A 20,367-nucleotide genomic window follows, 5' to 3' on the forward strand; every position below is an offset into this window, starting at 1 on the left:
ATGAGTAACGGTTTTTCAGGATCACAGCAAGGGCAACCCAATTTTCCTTTTCTTAGTAAATGGAGAAATGAAGTTTATACTATCACCCAAATGTTTATGTAGTGGCACTAGCAACAGAATATGCAGCCAAAATAGCAGATTCTCAGTTATGTACGTAATAATCTCAGCATGAGTAGGTTGTGTTAAGGTAATCTTCATGCCCTAAACTGAGAAGGTCTCTGCAGAAGAGGAGGAGATAAATCTGACATTTATGGTACAAAACCACATGTATTTGACAAAAAAAACTGCCCAGATGCCAATAGTCATGTAGTTCTTTAGAAAATCAGAGCAGTTTTGCATAGCTGTCTTGAAGAACTGTGACAAGCATGAAGACAGATTTGGGTCATACATATGTGAAATCAAACTTACCTCCCCTTCAAAAACCATCTCAAATTCTTCTCTGTTTTTTATTTTAGTATAGAGATATTCTGCCAGCTCCAGGCATTTATTGATCTGATTTTCAAATCCTACTGTACCCTGTTTTAATAAGAAAGTAAGTATTAATTAGATGGTAATTTTTTTCTGCTCCAATGCAATCACCTTTTCAGACAGGTTTCACTCTTAAATATTTTCAGGAAGAAAACATTTAGCAGTATTATTTCTTGTAACTTAAAAGTAGCATTAATCAACACTAAAAAAGTGGATAAAGATGGCTGAATTGTAAGTCACTATTTGGTTTTGTCTCATTTTAAGAGAACTTATTATGAAAATAACAAGCGCTTTCACTATTTTTAGTATATTATTTTAGGTCTATTGTGTTTTTTTTCCAGTTTCCAAAAATATTATGGATATTAAGTCTTGGCTTCACAGCTGCTGCTGAAACACCAGAAACTTGGAATGGGAACTCACTTGAAAGGATAAGAATTGGGAAGTAATTTATTTCCTCTGAGCAGTTTGCAAGAAATGTGAATTTAAGTCAGGAAGTAAAAGCCTGCAATATGTTTACTAGAAGTCGCTTGCCTACCCACTGATATCTTGTCAAGATCATAATCCCAGAAAAAGTATATGAATGTTGATAATAAATAGCTGGGGTTTTTTTAAGTACACTTTGCACATGAATGAAAAAGCAAGTATTTTCTCCCAAAGTGAAAATTGTTTTATGATTTTGGAGTCTATCATTAGATTTAATATCAATTTTATATAAAAAATTAGGCTGTGGACGGGTTACCCAACTGAATTCCCATTTTGCCAGCAGAAGAGCAAGAATAATAGTAATGAGATGACTGCAGATAAAGCAATAAAAATGAAATGTGTTTTCTTGACTACATAAACCCTCATCTTGTGAACATGTAAGCCTGGACATAAACCCATGCTTAATTTCAGCCATCCAGGCATACCAGAGTAGTACCAGGCAATCAGCTGTGGAATTGTCACTTGGGCAAAGCTTCCTAGGAAAAGGCTTTGTTTTCCAAGTTGCTTATAAAATCTATGCATTGAAATATAATGATCAAAGGACCCTTGTAAGTAATCAAGGCTACTCTGCTGCTACTAAAAGTAGCATACTTTTCATAAAATACATATGCAAGTGTAGAGCATCACAGCAAGAGACCATTTTGGTACCCTGCCCTCAATGGTTTTTCTTCAGGACTCATCTAGTGACTTAAGCTTTTCTTCTAATTGGCATCTGAATTTACTGACAGTTAGCACTGTTCTACAATTCACATAGATCTTCTCTGAGTTAACACGTGGATACTTGTGTGTTTAGAGATTGTAATTACACAAACATTTATGTTAAAATATTCTATTACATGACACTTAGAAATTAAATAAATTAATTTCTGGTTTTTGAGCTAAACTCTTGTTATTTACCTTTGCTTTCCACATCAACCAGAATTTAAAAATGTCCACATGTCGACCACACTGTATTGCCTTATCTCCAGTGTCATAGGAGACATCATACTGTTTGTCTGGCTGGAAGAGATAGCCTGCACACATTTGATTGCAGCCTTGAAGGATACCCTATAATGAAAAACACATACACTTGTATGACTTACCTGGCATATGTGCATTGAGAAAATGTATACATTAATAATGTATAAAAATGTATTTCAAACATGTACAGAAGAAATGTTCTTTGATGGGACATGTTACACTGACCTTGTTTTGTAAACCTGAGCCACAAAATTAAGTTCATAACCTAAGGTGGTTCTCTTAGAAGTCTCTGAGTAGTCATATGGTTTTACAGACACAAACACACTCCCCCTGAGAAAACATCCTCAGATTAATTTGGATACTTATTTTGTGATATTAGCTTTACCCACTTCAATTTGTAAGGCCCATGTTCTTAATGCTTAAATTTCTGATTTGTTAAATTACACACTAGAATGAAGCTGTGGTCTCTCAGTGCAACAGATGGCGACACAAAATGAAGTGAAAAAACTTAATTGAAGGTTTAAACTTTGTATGTTGTTCAGCTTTATGACACTTAACACTAGTGATAAGTGTAAGCACAAATGACATAAACTAGACATTTTTTGCTCATAAATAAATATGGTTTACAGACCAATAGAAATCTATGGACTACTGGTTAAAATGTCTGGTGGAAACACAGGAGAAAATTCCTGTATGTTACGCAGCAGTCTAACACGTGACATTTCTAAAACAGTTTGCATTTCCTTTACAGCTTATTTGGGTTTTTTGCAAGAAACTTGAAGACACCAGTGTGTCTGATAAATACAAAAACACCTATCAAAGTTCTCATATAGAGATAAAAAAACCCTTGCCAAAATCCTGCGATAGTTGGCACAATAAGCATATATGCCACTAAACAAAGGCTCGTGCTTCCCTCCGATAGATGCATTTTACAAAGAGAAATAAATGCTGCAGTCCTAAATACAGAGATGGATCAACTGGAAGAGCAATGGCAGACCTAGGGCTGCAACTTATAACACTTCCATCCCAGTTCTATACACAGGGATTACTTCTTCAACTAAGCGCTTCTAGTAGCAATTGGCATACAAGTAGATGATATCATTAGTTCTATCCACAGATGATACGACTTTCATTTTTATAATTTAATAAAAATTTGTATTGCTTAGAAGAAACAAGACACTGGTTTTGCTTTCATTGATGACAACAAAGAATCTAGATGACAGCCCCAAAAATACAGAGTCATAATAAAAGCAGCATGTTTTCTTTTCAACAGAACTGAGAAACTTCTAAACCACTGTGTAAGGTGAAAAACTTGCTTCTTATTTAAGCAGTTTAGACTCTGACCAAGTACTAAGACTGAGGGTGTATGTTCGGTATATCATAGAAACAATGGGGCAGGTGCTCCAATGAAGTACATTAGCATGGCTCTATTGTTGTTATTAGAATATGCAAAGATCCAGCAGGTGAGGATCTGACCCGTGTTGTCTACAACTTTAACAAAAAATGCCAAAAACCCCAGGACAGATAAAACAACTTCCAAAACACAGTGTAAATCCACACAATTTTTCCTTCCAAAAGAAGTTTTGAAATTAAACATATTTTGCATTACCCTCTTAAAATTAGGGCTTGATATTTACTATTTTTTTTAACGTTTAATTATTAAATATAAGGCAGACCTTCTCCCGGACAAGTATGGCAGAACATTGTAACAACACTCCCATCATCTTGTGTGGATTCCAAGTGACTGAGTTGGCTCTGCAAAAAAATTACACATTCAGATAGGTCTGGAAAACAGAAACTTAATCTGAAGCAGTCACCTTCATTTTCTGCTTTCAGCTGGAAATATATGGAGTTTTGACTATGATGATATCACTATGGATATTATTACTGTCTTAAGCGTCTTCTTTCCCAGCTGTGCGGTCCAGGAAAGGAATGTTTTTCGTGTTAACATTGCAATGTCAGATTTGTGATTAGTTTATATTATTACTAATACCAGCTAATTAGTATCAGACTGATTAGCTGATACAGTAACATCATCCCCAGAAGAGTCCTCTTCTAGAAATAGCACTAATAAAAATAACAAAACCAGTTTGATATGTTCTATCAATTCAAGGTACTGACTGGGAAAGCAAATTTCAGAGAATTAAGGGACTAATGTGGGTTGTGGGAGAATAGAGTTCTTTACTAAACAGCTGCTGGAAAAATAGAAAGGAAATGAAGATCCTCTGCATGCTTACCTGCTTTCCCAGTTAGAGCCACAGCCCTTGCTTTTCAAGCCCATGGACTGTTAAAAGGCTCTAAAGCTTTACATCATATCCTACCATTCTGTCTGTAGAGCTTAAAACTTCTTACATATAAACACAAGTGAATGCACAAGATCACCTGATTTACAAGTCAAACAGATGTTCTGTATTTTAACATACTATCCTAGACAGTTTAATGGTGACAGTGAAATAAATGTGCCAACATTTCACATCCATTGACCTTTTCACCCTAAGTAATTAATTACCAAATGTCCCCTTGATTCACTGCGTGTTCCAGAGAAGCAAAGTGCATAATTGTATTTCACAGACTATGCATGTGTTTTTGCAATGTGGTTGAAAGAAAATTAAAAGATATTTCCTCCTCTTCTACACCCTGCTCTCAGAGGAACGGACACAACCACAGTTTCTCTGTTCTGAGCAACACAGTGATGTCTTCACCCCAGTCTGAGGACCACTGATTTCTAGATACAATTCCTGTGTGTGCTAGGTTAGACTGTAGCAGCCCTCAGCTGAAAGAGAGCAGCCTGTGCTGTACCTGGGGAGCTAAAATCGGCTGCTTATGCAGTGGAAACCAGCAGATAAATAGTTCAGACTTAAGAGGCTTAGTTTTTCTTATAGAAAAACTGCACTAATAGTTCAGATGGAGCAGTCAGGAAAAAGGAATTTATATAACAACTTACTTCCTTTTTAAAACACCATGCCTTCAGTTAAGCACATTCATTTAACTTTCAGGGTTTCAAACAGAGGCAATTTAAAGTCATTCCTTACAAGGAGCATTGGGTTTATTTTAACATGAAGCTGTCACTCTCTCCTCAGTGCAGCCACCCAGCCAGAGGCTATCCTACCACAGGCAATCCCAGCTCTGTACCATGGCACCATGCCAGTCCTCCATGGCAGTGTCTCTGAGCAAGCCAAGTACGACCTGAATGTTAGCAACAGACCCCAGCTGGGGCCGGTGACAGGCAATTACACAGTACACGTGGGCCTCATCCCATGTTTGAAGATCTGTATAGCTGACTAGGAAAGAAATAATTTCATGCTTCATGGCCTGTTGCTTTCTATATTTGCTTAAAATTGTGGCCTTAATTAGCACCTCAGGTCAAAAGGGGTGTGCCAAACTCCTGTGACCAAACCTCTGTAGCTTAACAAAATTATTTTGCAATGCTGACTTAATATTAGATATGCTGCTATGAGTCACAAGCAACTTGGACTGGGCAAAGGTTGATAGCGTTCTGCTACTTCAAAGTACCTCACGCCACACACTGATGTCCCTGTGACAGAAGGGTCCATGTGGTTTTGCTGCCAGTCCTTCCGTACACTATCCTTGATCTTGTACTTATTCTTCACTTACTGTATGACATGACCAAACCTAGGATAGTTTGTTTTCCCTAAGGAAGAGCATTGCTTACTGTACTCATTTTACACCTTTACACGGTGCCCATATTCAGCATGGCCGATTCAAGGAAGCAATTTGGTGCTAATTTAAAAACACATGGGTAGAGCTTGCTTCAAATATTTTTTGTTTCCCTGATGGCTGATATCCGCAACGATGGAGAAGATCTAAAGTTAAGTTTCTGATTCTTCATTGCTTTTCTGATTTGTTTCAGATGGGCACCATTTTATGGTAGAGCGCTCTCAGAGGACATCTTGAGACAAACACACCCATGGGATTATAAATATAGCATCTTGTACAGACTTGTCATTGTTGGATATGGGAACAACTGGGCCAAAGACTATGCCTGGAATGACTCCTGAGTCGAAATTGTAAGGACCAGTGGGAGGGTCACACTTTCACTCTGCCATCACTACTAACACAAATGCTTTGCCTCTTTAAATTTGGCTGTATCAAAGGCTGGCTCCTGGTCTCAGTGGGCATCTTCGTAACCGGGCTTATGCACCTGGGGCCACACACATGCTCTTTTCTACAGACTTCACTCTGACCTCTACAAGAGCTTCCAGCTTGTTTCATGTTATCCCCACATGGCACCTACACACATGCCCCTGTGCCCTGAGACACCTCTGAGACAGATGAGCATCTGTGACCCTTTCTGGCCTCTCTGTAAATAACCTCACTCTTCTCCCTAGTACAGCAGAAGTGTAGCAGCTCTGTCTATCATAGTCCTTTCCAGACTTACAGGTACTGAAACTTGCCCCTGAAAATTGCTGCTAATTCAGCCTCTACCTCCTCTCTGTTCTATGCACCTATCTATTTTTGTGTGTGTGTTTATATATAAATAAGAGCAATATAAGACTAAGCATATATATATGTTCCATTTACAGAACACTCATGAACATGTACTCTTTATTTTCTGGAAGCACTGCATACGTCTTTCAGGAGAGAACCTCTACAAATTCCCACTGTGGGTATTCATGCTCACTTTCCCTGGATCCCTCATTTATCACTGCTATTCTCAAAGCCCTACATTTCAGAGATTGTCTAGCTCCCACACTTCATTTTTCTTCTTCAAATCCTTCTCCATCCATTCCCAGACTTATGATCCTTTCAAAGCTATGCATAGAACAATTTCCCTTCCTTTTTGCCGAGTAGTATCCTTGTCTTTCTTCAAATTTCCTGAAAACTTCCTCTCACTCAATGGTACATCACTGATTTCTTCTGTAGTATTGTTTCGATCTCTCTAGTCTGAACCTTTACCATCTGTCTTGCTATTGTTTAATTTAGTGTTTAACCTCCTTAATGTAGCAAAGTAATATTTTCATAAATTTTTGAAGTGTCGTGTACCTTATGAAAGTACTTGAATAAAAGTATTACAAATAAGCACTGTGTAGTACCTTTCTATTCCATTCAATTTATGACGGTGCTTTCGGGACATTAAGAGTCCACCTCCCCAGGCAGCCTGGAGGAGACAGAAAAAAGAAAAGAGTCATTTCTTTGAAAAAGCTTAACAGATTTTAGTTAACTCAGGATCTAGTAATAAGTATTTTAATTCAAGGAAAAACGTGTGTAAACTAAGATCCTCTTTTGCCTGAATAGCAGCACTTTTTTAGTTACTTACATCTACATGGAGCCAGAGGTTGTATTTTTCACATATATCTGCAATCTCCTGTATTGGATCAAAGGCTCCATATACTGTCGTGCCTGCAGTTGCATTTACAAAAAGAGGAACGTATCCCTACAATAAAAATTAAAATATTAAATATAAATTGAAAACACTTTCAGAAAAAAAAAGGAAAGGAAAAAAAAAGAAAAGTAAAATAATTCCAGAAACTTTTTCTCATTTTCTAACCTAAAAATGCTTTTCTTCCCATGTGAAGGCACACACAAGCAACATTAGAAACTAACTAATCATATACATGGTAAGAACAAACTCTTTTTATTTTCTTTATTTTCTTGTAACTTCACAAAATTAACTGGTTAGAAGAAAAATAATATTATTTTGTCTGATCTCTTTCAGTGAGGAGATTCAATGTAGTAGAGGATGAGCAATAGTCAAGTAAATTTGGGACTTTTACAGCAGTATAAACAAAAATTAATTAAATGTGATTTGTAAGCTGCAATTTGAAGGCTTGAAATTGTTCCTTTAGTCTTTACCTACAAATTAACAGAACAAAGTACAACAAAGCAGTCTAAAACAACAGCAATAAATGAGGAATTATCAGATCAAAGAGAGACAATTTTGAACTAGATGAAATACATGTGAACTGCTATTTCATAGAGTGCCCAAATATAAAGAAGTTAAGAAATTTTTTTAAAAAAAAATCTTGATTGCTCTTTGGTTGTTTTATACAAAATCCGTGGGTTTTTCCATTGCATTGATTCAAGAAATAGCAATTAATGCCTAAAAATTAAGCTTACTGCCTATATTTAACAAATATACATGCTACCTACATGAAATCTATAGGATTTTTTAAGGGTTCTATACAATTTTTTATGGCTTTGGCCAAACTTAAAAGTTTAGATAGAAGTAGCTTTGATTTTATGTTTTCATGCTTTTTTCCATGTATTTCCAAGCAGGAAGTTTTTTTAAAAGTTGTGAAGTACAATTGTGGTTCAAGAGTTTAAAATATTTTTCTTTGAAACAGAAAATGGGAATCTTACCAATACATATAGATAATTCTGTAAACAATACATGAATGTATATTTAAGCATGTAAAAACACTGTTGTTATATTTATATCATTATAATGTTCTCTTTAATGTCAACACTCAGATTTCAAAGGAAGAATCAATTTTACTAAGCCAAGCATTTAAGCACTAATTCTTAAAACCACAAACCTTTTCTTTTGCTTCCAGAATTTTTGCCTCCAAATCAGCTGGTATTATTTTGCCTCTGTAATTATCGCAGAAACAGAAAGACAAAGCAAATTAAAGAATGTATATGGAAATAATAGCTGCAGTTGAAATAATTTAATAGGATTTTCTCAACAGGCCATTAGCAACTTGACACACTACACTGAATCAGTCCTTAAACACAATAAAACAAATTTAACAGATGAACACATTTAATCTATCAAAACTTTAGTATTCATCCTACCTTTCATTGCATTTTATCAAAATAACATTGTCTGTTCCAAATCCAAGCGCAGCTCCAGCTTTCTTTATTGAGTAGTGACTCTGCAGCAAACATATGAATGTGAAATGGAGTGGTTGTTTAATGAGGAAGCATTTTCACTACATATATCAGTAAATTAAGAATTAGCAGTGTATTAAGCTCACATGCTCTGAGGTAAAGAGAACCAGTTTAGGGATTGCAGCCATGCCTTTGGTTTTAACTTCAGGGAAATACTTGTAGCGTGCAGCCATTATGCTGTACATGTTGGAGATCGCTCCTCCTGTGAATGAATACATAAATGAATAACAAAATAGTGATAATGAAAAAAAATATGTATTATACCAAAGACATACAAGTTTCATTTGCATAATGCAGTGAAAGTGGCAGCGAACTATGAGAAAATATTTCTCTGAAATGCACAGGCATCTGTCTAAACAGCATAGGAGAGACTCTCTAGAAAGCCAGAGTGATAACCAGAATTTCCTAAATGCCATCTCTTTCACTTTCTATCATTTTGTAACACATTCCTAAAAAGTTCAGCTTTCATTATGCTACTTTTCCATGATAACCTCTTGTTAGCAAGAACAACAGGAATTTATTAACTTGTCTGAGACTGAAGAAATGTCACATATTGGGTGGATTTATCTCATCTTACTGTAGACATAGAAGTAGATGCTTAAGTGTAGATTTTTACATCTGAGCTACTTCTTCTAAACTCCCTCACGGTCAATTATGGGAAAGAGGATCTTCACAGGCTATGATTTAGCTAATCTATTTTGACACTTACTTTTGAAGAATTTGAATTGAGGGAAAGCACCTATTTCTCTTGGTTTGCTGCTAAAAAGACCCTGAGTTAAAAATTAACTCAGTTCTTTGGTGCAGACCTCAAGCTTTAATAAGATCAATCTCACCTGTCTAGGACAACCTCTTCCCCTAAAGTTTTTCATTGACAAGAACACAGAAAGACCTGTATTTTTCTAGCAGATAGGACTTGAGAGCAAGCAAGAGTGCACTTTTTGTGGGCTGCTCCAAAAGGAGGTGGTGTTGTCCTTTATGGTCTGTAACAGGATGGTGTTCCCTCATGCCAAATCCAGAAGAGTTCTGCTGAGGACCCACATTGTCCACATGTTGGCCAAGGACCTTCACGTGGTTTATCATCAGTCATTTCTGTCACTGCTCATTGCCTTTATGTTACTTGCATGGGAAGACACTTTGTCTTGGTCTTTACACTGGAATCATACTTGTGAATCCAATCAGATTACATCCCAGATAATGTGTCCCAGAAAGTGACAGGCAATCACAACCTTTTCCTGACAGTAAGCCCAAATCCTCACTGAGCACCAAAGAAATCAGTACATGATTTTCAACAACTTTTAGTCAACAGAAGCTGTAGTTGCTCAGCACCTCCAGAAATGAGCACAAATGAGGTGTTTAAATGCCTAACTATGCACCAGAGCCCGTAGTCAAGTTTTAAATGCTGACCAGCCACAGTACATAGCCATACACAAAGATAATTTTTCATCCCAGGTTTTCTGTGGGATGTTTAAACAAAGCATTCCTACTTCTAAATATCTGACTCCTTGCTTTGTGTTGCAGATAGTGTGAATATTTAGACACAGCCTATGTTTATTTTAACTTTTGAAGTTTTAGTCAAACCACCAAAACAGAGAAGAAAAACTCACCAGGTGAGAATATTCCATCACCATCTTTATTTGACCATCCAATAATCTCCCTCATCTTTCGGAGTGTTATTTGTTCCATGAGGACAAAAACAGGGGCAATTTCATAGGTAAACCTGCATGGATAAAGCAACGTAAAGAAACGAAATCAGATACAGATTCTAAAAACACATAAATTCCCAGTCTGTGATTCTTTGTTAAAATACTCAAGGTTTCTAGAAGTTTTCCTGTAAATTGAGGTTCTGATCCTGAACCTTTACCCAAGCAAAAATCCTTGGGAAGACAGTATTGGAAATATTGGTGAATAAACCCTGCAGTATTAGTTATTTTCAGCTTTCTATATAGTGGATGTAAGACATAATATTCACCATCATAGCGCTGCTGACTTCTGCACAATATTGTCCTGTAAAACAATTGTTGCCGAAAGTGCCAATTCCACACTTGTGGAATAACATACTCCTAAATTCTTGTGAAAACAGTGAACTTCACTGGGCTAAACAAAACCATAATTAGAAGTATTGAGCTAGGGTTTCAAAGTCTAAATATAATTAATTATGTGGATTTATTCTGTTGAGGATCTCCAAGGACAACTTACTTCTACAATACAATGTGATCAATAACTGTCAAGAGTAATTACAAATGATGATTTTCTAATTACCAATTACCAAAACCAAGTCAGCAGTCAGCTATTGTATCCACTTCATGAGGGCAAAAAACATTACATATCCTGGCATGCCCTGATGTCAGCGTCAGATACGTGGATGGAAACTGACAACCATACAACTATTTTTGGTGATCAAGGTACATGGATAAATTACGGCTGCTGTAAACAAACTCTGCTTGTTGTGCTTGGGGAGAAAAAATAAGTAAGGGGAAAAAGGAAGCAGAGAGAAATGAAAAATTCAACCTGTGATTTCCAAAGGAATCTATATGAGTATGACATCCTGACACTTTGGATTTGACTGATGTCCTCCACTTGAATAATATCATTAAAACATATGTGTTGTCTCTCTAATACTAAAAGGATATTTTGAGAAGAGGTACAGCAAACTTCAACGAGATATGATACTAAGAAGGGAACAAGTGTCTGAAAAAACTTGTCTTTTATTTACAGCTACAGTGGTTACTTACGCTGTTAACATTTTCTTCAGATTTTTATGTGTCCTTAGTCCATCAGAGAAACACCACCATCATTTTTAAAACATTCCCTTAAGATTAAAAATTTGTAACTTGTTTAGTTACTGTGATTGATATTTTCAGAAGCCAAAATACTACTTATTTTGCTTTTATTATCATTTGAACTGCCAGAGACAGTTGAACACTGGTCTGTAGTTTGCTTGCTGCCAGTATTTACAAATAGACAAAATTAATACACCAGCATCTGCTAACAGTGTTTTGGGCTTGCTTTGTTTTTAAGCACGGCAAGTCTAGAATATATTCCAGTCTTTATTTAGGCAGAATGATCAACTGAAGTCAACAGAAACTCGGCAGTGTATAGATCACTGTAGCTCAATACCAGGTACATTGAAGTCAACGTGATTCTTTTTTCCCCACCAGCTTAGACACATTTTGAGTTTTGTCCTGAGACATTACACACTGAATTTTTAATATATTTAAACACAAAGAAAATAGTACTTATTTATTCTATTCTGAAGTTGTTTTCTGAGTCTCCAAAAACTGACAAGAAATAAAAGACAGCAGATGTTTATAAATTACAAAGCCAGTGCAGCTATATTAGATGATGGCTATGATTTTACAAATCACATCTTGCTAAAGGTCACTCCACCTTACTTGTTTTAAACTTAAATTATTTTGAAAAATTCAGTAAGACCAAAAAAATATGTTCGGCTTAAAAGGAACCATCCAACTTCAAATCAATCTCCTAATAAAAAAATTCTGATAAGATTTTTCCTATAGTTACAACCTTTACAGGCATTTCTGTGAATTAACTAGAACAGTCATGAGTATCAGCTCTTTACTAACAGAATTTACTAACAGGTCTTTTTGGTAGAAGTCAGTGCTGGCTTAATTCTGCTCTCACCTAAAGGACAAATCACTTTATCAAACCAAATCACTCTAGATACCCATTCTCCCTTTTGCCAGTATGTAAAAAGCAGTCTGAGAATAAACACAGAGCATTTTACATCAATTTTCTATTCATAAGCATATCTGCATAATGCTGAAAACACCAATATATTCTCTTGTCTCAGCTAACAGCAGGCATAAACAGAACTTCCAGATAATATTTATTTTTAAACTCAGTTGGCTGCTGCATGATGAGAGAATGCCCTGTACTACAGATCTCTAGAACTGGATGAATAATGATATTCTGAAATTTCCATGCTGAAGGTCTCATGACTAGTGATTGAGCTATGAATAGCACATTGATACATTATTTCCAAGTCAATGTGGGAAGCTTATTATGTTTAATTTTATATATTATCTTCACAGTGACATTTAAGTAATATTTCCTAATGATAATTTAAAATTTTAAGAGAGTACAGATGTTTTGATTACTCAAAACTCATCTGCAAAAGAGAACACATATTTTTAATTGTTCATAAATATTTCAAGTATTGTTTATCTATAGAAAAGAAAAAATGGCAAATGGAAAACATTCCCTACCATAATCCAGTGTTACTGTTGCTTGTGTGTTATGTGCTTATGTAGCTGTAATAGGTTAGAACAGTTTCTAGGTAAAGGTCAAAACCTGTTCTTGTATGCTGGAACACTGCTCAAAACAAATAATATGTTCCCCAGATCTCGCAGAGGACATCTGGCTATTTTGAATAACCTTCTCTGACAGTCCTTTGAATCATACTTCACAAACATCTTGCTTTAACCTTACTTGCAATTACTGTGTTATTTGAAAGCACACTATGTTGATTTTGGTTTGCTGAAAAAAAAGCACATTAAGCCTCATACTAACAAATAGATGCTACATTTTCATGCTCACAGAGAAGTATTTTCAATATATGTTCTTTTTTAAAGCAAAAATGGATCAGAAACTAGCTATTTAACAACTTACTTTCAAAAACACCGAAGGAAAACATCAATTTAAAAGAGAGTTACTCTTTGAGGAGTGAATAAATGAGGACAATGTTATTAAGGAGGATGGCAATGTTTCTTAATCCTGCCACAGTCTGCCACAGAGCTGAATTCTTTTATGTCCTATCAGATATGTGTAATTTCACTGATTACAAAAGGATAGCTAAACTGGGATAACTAAGTTAGTCAAAAGGGCTTGGAAAAAGTGACACTGAAGTACTTGTTGCAGAGAAAAAACCTTAAAGCAAAGGTGTTTTTAGAAATGTGATCAGAACTGTTTTCACTTTTAATTGTGCTGCTAAAAAGGTACTTTGAAGCACTTTAAAGCACTTTAAAGCACTTTACAATGCTTGTTTAACAAATTATATTGCTGCATTTTCTTCTCGATCAGCTTTTAAACCTAAATGCCTCCTACAAATTTTTAGCAAGCAGAGAATTAATTGAGATGATTATTACAAAGAAAAGGCTGGTTTTGGCTGGAGCACCTTAGGTATTTATTTTATTTTATTGCTAATGTCACAAAACAGGCACAGCTCCTAATCTACATAGAGCTGCTAGTAAGCAGCTATATTTAATGAACCATATACTCACAGATAGGCCAGAGAAAATATTGTTCATTTTCCAACCTGCAGATGCATTTCCTATGTCATGACAATTAGCAACTAACTACCCAAAAGAGAAGTAGCTTTACAGCTAAAACACATTCAGTACAGGACTAAAAGAGAGCAGTCCTCCTGCTGGATATTTGGACTCCGATCACATTTTTTAACATAGAGAAATCAAAATATTTTTAAAAACTGACTAGAAGGTTTGGGGGTTTTTGATGGTTTTTGTTGTTGTTGTTGTTGGTTTGGGGTTTCTTGTTGTTTCTCTGTGTGTTTTTGTTTAGTGTTGTTGTTTTGGGGTTTTTTCACTAATTGCACTCTCTTGCAAAATTTCATTGTAATACCTTATGCTGACATTTAGCTTTCATTAACTTTAAGGTCAAGAAAAACTAGGAAAAGTTTCTTATTTGATGCATTCAGATATTAAATTTTACTTTTTTATACTTCAATTTATTTACTTACACACTTTATTCATCTTAGACTAATTCCTTCATTATCATAAAATTATTTTTCAGTGTTACATTTTTAATCATTTTGAAGCTACCCAGAAGCCACTTCTTTACTAGCACATGAACAGAAGGTATTGCCTCAAGCCTGCTATCTCTGAAGTCAACAGGAGAGAAGACAATAAATTTTTCCGTATCTTGTGTTCTAGTGTTAACCTGTGGCTAGCTGGAGAATTGCTCCGTCTAGAGACAAAGCTCTAAAAAAAAAGAAAAATATAAAGAAGATTGGTCCAAAAGAAGAAAAATAATTTCATGTTATTATATTAGAATAATTATGTTTTACTTACCATGTCCTCTCAGATATTTGCATTTCTATTTATAAGAAATGTAAAACTGTTCAGTTTTATGTAACTATTTTCATTGTATTACTGACACATTAACAAAGACATGAGACACTTTTCTGGAAAATGTAGCATTCATCAGTTAAAAATGAAAATTATTCGTGTCTGTGACAATACAAATCTACCACGATACATGGCAGCCTGTATAAGCACCAGTCACAGACACCGGTGAAAGACACTGCTTACATGTTTGTATTAGCAGTCGATGTCAGCCACTCCCCAGCCAAGCCAATAATGTCCAGTCCTGTGGACAGCTGATTGAAAAAGCGAGGATGACCTGAAAAGAGAATTGAGAGCACCTTAGAACAAGCTTTACTGGTATCTCTCAGGTTTCAATTTTAAACCATCCACCTTTTCTGACACACATGACACATTTGCACTCAGAACACTTACAGCAAAGTTTTCAAAGCAAGTCCTGCTTGTGGGGAGACCGATAGCCAACATTCACGGATGTCTTATTACAAACTTGAAAAACTGCTTTGGATGGGAGCTTCTGTATGGAATCATTTGCGTTTAAATTTAAAAGAGAACCTCAGAGCCAACTGAGCCTGTAAAACACCTCCGGGACCTGTTCAAGGGATCGGGCTAGCCCATCTCCAGAGCCCCCTTCCGGCTTCGGTCGTGCTGTAAACTCGGGCGAGGAGTACACGGTGGGGGACACAGCCTTGGCAGTAACAACCTCCAGGTACTGGGGCCATTTGCATTTGAAAGGAGAAAGAGGAAGGCTCAGGTGCTTGAACTGGAGCTGCAGGACCGATAGAGGGGTGCGGAGGAGCCAGTGTCTTCCCGAGCTACAAGGACGCGGGAGAGACGTTTCGCGTGGTCTCGCCGGGAATGTCCCAGCGCGGTACGACGCGCTGCAGCAGAGGGAGAGGCCCCCCACCCCCACTAGAGCGCCTCGGCTCGGGCCCTTTCCCCACTTGGTTTATAAGCTAGGATACACCTCCTTAAACAGAGTCTGCTATTGAACCGAAATAAATCACATTTCTGTATTTCAGCCGAAGTTGCTTTGACGACTTTCATAAGCAATAATCCCGTCTACTTTTCTAGCATGAAGAGAAGAAAACTGAGAGCAACTGATAACAGGCGTTGAGGGGAGGTGGGAGGTGTCATGATTTAGCCCTCTCTGGGAAAGGACACGCAGACAGCACACTGGGGACAGCCCAGCCCTATAAGGGAGGTCAGCTCTCAACGCCTGGGGGGACCCTGTCACGTCGGATTCTGTTCAACACTGGGAACATCAGCATATTTTGACATGAAGAAATAAACGCGATTCTGCCCCGAGCGATGTCATCAGAAATCTGTCGGAGGCGTGAGCCTGCCGGCGTTGCCACATCGCGACACTTCCTGAAGAGGATGCGCCGCACCCGGGCTGCTCCCGCCCGGGGAACCCACGGCTCGGGGCTAGAGCCCAGAAATACCACCATGGCTTAGCTGTTTGCTTTACGAATCAGCACTTCTGTCCCTTTCCAGGACACACGGACTGGGAAGTTATCTTAAGCGACATTTCACTGACCTCCCATCGCTGCTAATGAGCCCGCGGTCCCCTAAGGCTGGGCTGCAGATTCAGACCCAGTGACTTTGAAGGGAGCTTCGCCTTGAGAGAGAATGTGAGCCCCAGCAACCCGCAGGAGAATGCGTGTCCTAGGCAGTCAGACGATCCGAGCTTTATAGCTGCACCATATACCGCTTTGAACAGAGCTTGTGTCTAGTCAGATACCTGCCTCTCAGGTCCCGGGGACAGGTCCTGCTGGTCCCACAGAAGCTCCAGGGGAGGTCGGGGTGAGGGGAGGAGATTGCTCGACATGCCGGCACGATGAATAGCGGAGTAATGGTGCAAGCACACAGAGCGCAGCCACTCTGACTTAGCTTCTGGCCAACAACCCATGCGTCTGGGAGTGAAACACGCTCCCCTTTGATTAAGAGTACAAAAATCAAAGTATGCTCCTGACTCCCCTGAATCAATCAAACCACCAAGCAAATGGGGAAAAGGACCAAACGCTACCGGCCACATCTGTTGTCAAGATTTCGCTCCTTGAATGCACTGTGTTGGGTCTTCACGGCTGCAAAACTAACCACAGCAGAAAGCTGCGGCCCGTCCTTGAGGAGCCATGGCTCGCAGCTGCCCAGCCAGAGACCGCCGGGAAACAGCCTCCCTGTCTGAGCTCCCGCCGCTCCAGCTCTGCGGGGAGACCGCCGCCCGCTGCGGTGGAGCCGAGCCGAGCCGAGCCGAGCCGAGCCGAGCCGAGCCGAGCCGAGCCGAAGAGGGCAGCCGGCCGAGCAGAGCTCGGCAGCCCTGAAACGCTGGAGCAAGGCCGGGGAGGGGAAACTCGGGGCGCTCCACTAACCGCTCCAGTTCCTAACCTGCTTGGGTGTGTACAGCAGTCAGGGCTAGTTGCCAGCCGAGATTTCTGTGGATACAACGTAAAACATTTCAGGCCAAATAGCATTGACCTTGCTCTAGAGCCTGGCTACAGCTCACCCAGTAAAAGAAGTGATTACAAACCGGGATTTCTGTCTGATTCAGAAGGATCTGGACGGGCAGGGCTCCTGGGTAATGGGCTGAAATCCACAGGGTTCCTTTATTGATGATTCCTAGGATTTCAGTCTCTTTTTCATTAAACGTTTGATGAACATAAAAAAGAAAAATTGCAAATTCTGTGTCATTTATGCCCTAATTTACCTAATGATATTGCTCCCCGGAGATACAGACAGCTCGCATTTCATCAAGTGAAAAAGATTACGTCTTAAAAACTTGTTTCTGTGCTCTATAAACAGCACTGAGCCCTACCCGGCGGGGACGGATGGTCATCAATAACTGAAGTTTCTGAGCAGAGACATTTCCAGCGCCCGAAACCAGCCCTGGAGCCGAGCCTGCAGGGAGGCACAGGCACGGGCGTAGAGAGGGTGTGGGCTTGTCTCCGTGGGCTCTCTTCACCGTGAGTCTGAGAAAAGTCCCAGGAGGGACTCGCCACAGAGTAGTGTGCAAAAACCTACCTGTCCTCACTCCATATTTCAGTGTGTCCCGACAATCCACCAGAATCTGCTCCAGGGACTCAGGGTTGTCCGAAAGTTCCAGGTTGAAGCCCTCCATGCCCTCCAGGAGCTGGTGCGGGTGGTGGAAGTCCAGCACTTTGGTGGATCTGTCAAAAGTCTTCCTCACGTAGTTGAGGAGGATGTCCACAACCTCCAGCAGGAACTGCATGGTCTGCTCCTCACCATTCTTGGAGGGCAACAAATCTGTGGGGCAAACCAGCTGTCAGCGCTTGTTTTGGGAGAGAGAAGAGATGAACCAGCCTCGGCTGCCCGCAGCGCTCCAAGGACCTGGAAGCCGCGGCCCCAGTGCTGCCCGGTTGCAGCGGGGTAGGCTCCCGGTCCCCCTCGCCCCGTGGGGAAGGGCGAGCCTAGGTCGCCCACGGCAACAGCAGAGGTGCCTCCAACACGCCCCGGGCCCAGAGCACGCCCTGCAACGCTAAGGCTATGCGGTGCGAGGCACTTGCCTCCTGTGGGCCAAAAGTACCCGAAATCCGCACCTGCCCTTACCTTGCAACGTCCCCACCTCCGCCCCCCGAAGGGACTGATTTCCCTTTCCCACTCTTCTTGCAATGGCCCCGTACCAGCATCACAGGCTGCTTCATTACTATTTTACTAAGGAGGACAAAAATATAAAATTATTCTCCTCCCGGATGCTGGATCTGGAGTAACCCCTGGAACCGCTGAAGCTGAGCTGCAGAGGATCAGCCCAAAGTACATAAAACTGCATTTCAGGAAGCCCGCATACATCACCAGTGCAGCTCCCGAAAAGCACAGGCACGGAGCTACCTTCAAAAATAGCCAAGGAAAAGCACAGTCTGAACGTGGCTGCACTTCCAGGGGAGATGAGGGCAAGATTACTAAGGGACATGCCTGAGCTGGAGCAAGGAGAAACTGTAAAGTGTTTACCTCTGGCATACAAATTGGAAAAGTCTGTCTCGGTGCGCCGGAACCTGGATTCCTTCTCACTGTTCTCGCATGCCAACAGGCTCTTGGAGGACTGCCTTTCCTTGAGAGAGCTGACGATCCGGCCTTTGTCTTCCAGGCTGTTGGTCCTTTGCAGGAACCCTACATTATTATTGCAAGGTGCACAGGTCAGAGTTTTCTCACTTCCCAACATGTTTAGAAATATCAAAAGCAGCTCCCTAGACAACAGTTAAAAGTGGTGTTGGCTCTAGATCTGACTAATGAGGTCGGGAATAAGGGTATTTATGGGGATTATTTGCCTCCAGGAGGGAGAGTTCAAAATGCCATCAACAGCAAAAACGCAGCCATGCAAAAAACAAAATTTCGTCATTTAGTGCAGTGGTAAATTCTTATTAAGTCGATCAGACAGATTCCACTTCAGTAATCAGCCACTGGAAGAGAGTTCAGGATGAGTCAATGCTATTTCAGCCTGCAGGCGAAGTTTATGGACCTAGCAGACAGGGGCAATGATATATGATTAAAATCAGGGCCATTTTCAGTTCTCCTCGTGGTGCTCTCACACATGCACAAAAGGCATGAGAACAAGCAGCCATTCTGGAGCAGCCGTCCTGAGAGTGCTAGAGCTCTGAGTACACCAGTAGTACTCATATAACCCCACCTTCTATTACCAGTAAGTACTGATGCGGATTTTCCACCTGAAAAGATGCTTTGATGCTAACAGTAATCATCCCCGGAGGTTTTAGTAGCTCCGCTCTCACCGGAAACGCATCTTTGGCGCCCAGAACCCGAACACAACTGCCGCTGTTATATGCCGCGGCAATAATAAACCCACTCACCCCAAGAATTATGGGGGCGGGAGCCACGCAGAGACCGCGGCGAGTAATGAGATCTGTCTACTTTAACAAGGCAGGGAGAACAATTAATTTTCTGGATTCGATCTATTAAATCTATGATGCCCACTAAAACACGCATAGTGTTGGGCTTTTCGTCATTGAGGAAAGCATCGGAGTTTGACCTTCCAGGTTACAGCGAGCGTGCCTGTATGTTTGGAAGAGGCACTACGGCGGCGCCGGTCTCCTTTATTCTTTCTTTTCTTTTAAAGCAAGCAACAATCAAAACCGAGGCTCGTCGCGGCTGGGGATATCCACCAGAAAGGAGGGCTTAGCAGGCAGGAAAAACAACGTCCTGAATTCGCTCACCCACGTCCCCCGATGCCGCTTCTGTCCGGCGCCTTCCGCTTTCCAGCCATGTGTCCCTGCTCCCCGGAGCCGTGACAGCGGACCGGGACTGTGGGCGACTCCCATCGGGCGCCCACCGCCGGCCCATAGGGGACCCCTGCACCTTGGGTAGGAGTAGGGGCTGAATCTCGGGGAGCAATAGGGAGCGACAGTGAGCTGCTGGGCCGATGGCTCCCTGTGCCTCGGAGCTTGCTGCCAGCCAGGCAGTCAGGAAAGAGCTACCGAAAACGGAGCACTCGGCTGGCAGCCCCTTCTGCATCAGTCGGGCACCCAATGCGAGTCTCCAGGAGGGTCGCTCACAGGTA

General features: G+C 40.2%; 1 protein-coding gene across 2 annotated transcripts in view; it reads right to left on the minus strand.

The window, feature by feature from the left end:
• GAD1 (glutamate decarboxylase 1) overlaps nt 1-20,367 on the minus strand; it is a 39,848-nt gene that overhangs the window by 6,818 nt on the left and 12,663 nt on the right. For both annotated transcript variants that reach the window (XM_032114018.1, XM_032114019.1), the window contains 12 exons: nt 18,807-18,965; nt 17,862-18,104; nt 15,051-15,141; nt 10,368-10,480; nt 8,850-8,965; nt 8,668-8,747; nt 8,409-8,463; nt 7,190-7,306; nt 6,966-7,030; nt 3,588-3,666; nt 1,849-1,998; nt 409-516 (listed from right to left, as the gene is read on the minus strand). In XM_032114018.1, coding sequence (XP_031969909.1) covers nt 409-516; nt 1,849-1,998; nt 3,588-3,666; nt 6,966-7,030; nt 7,190-7,306; nt 8,409-8,463; nt 8,668-8,747; nt 8,850-8,965; nt 10,368-10,480; nt 15,051-15,141; nt 17,862-18,104; nt 18,807-18,965 — 1,376 coding nt within the window. The remainder of the gene's footprint in view (nt 1-408; nt 517-1,848; nt 1,999-3,587; nt 3,667-6,965; nt 7,031-7,189; nt 7,307-8,408; nt 8,464-8,667; nt 8,748-8,849; nt 8,966-10,367; nt 10,481-15,050; nt 15,142-17,861; nt 18,105-18,806; nt 18,966-20,367) is intronic.

This window comes from Corvus moneduloides, chromosome 7 (genome assembly GCF_009650955.1).
Source record: "Corvus moneduloides isolate bCorMon1 chromosome 7, bCorMon1.pri, whole genome shotgun sequence".
Classification (NCBI taxonomy): Eukaryota; Metazoa; Chordata; class Aves; order Passeriformes; family Corvidae; genus Corvus; species Corvus moneduloides.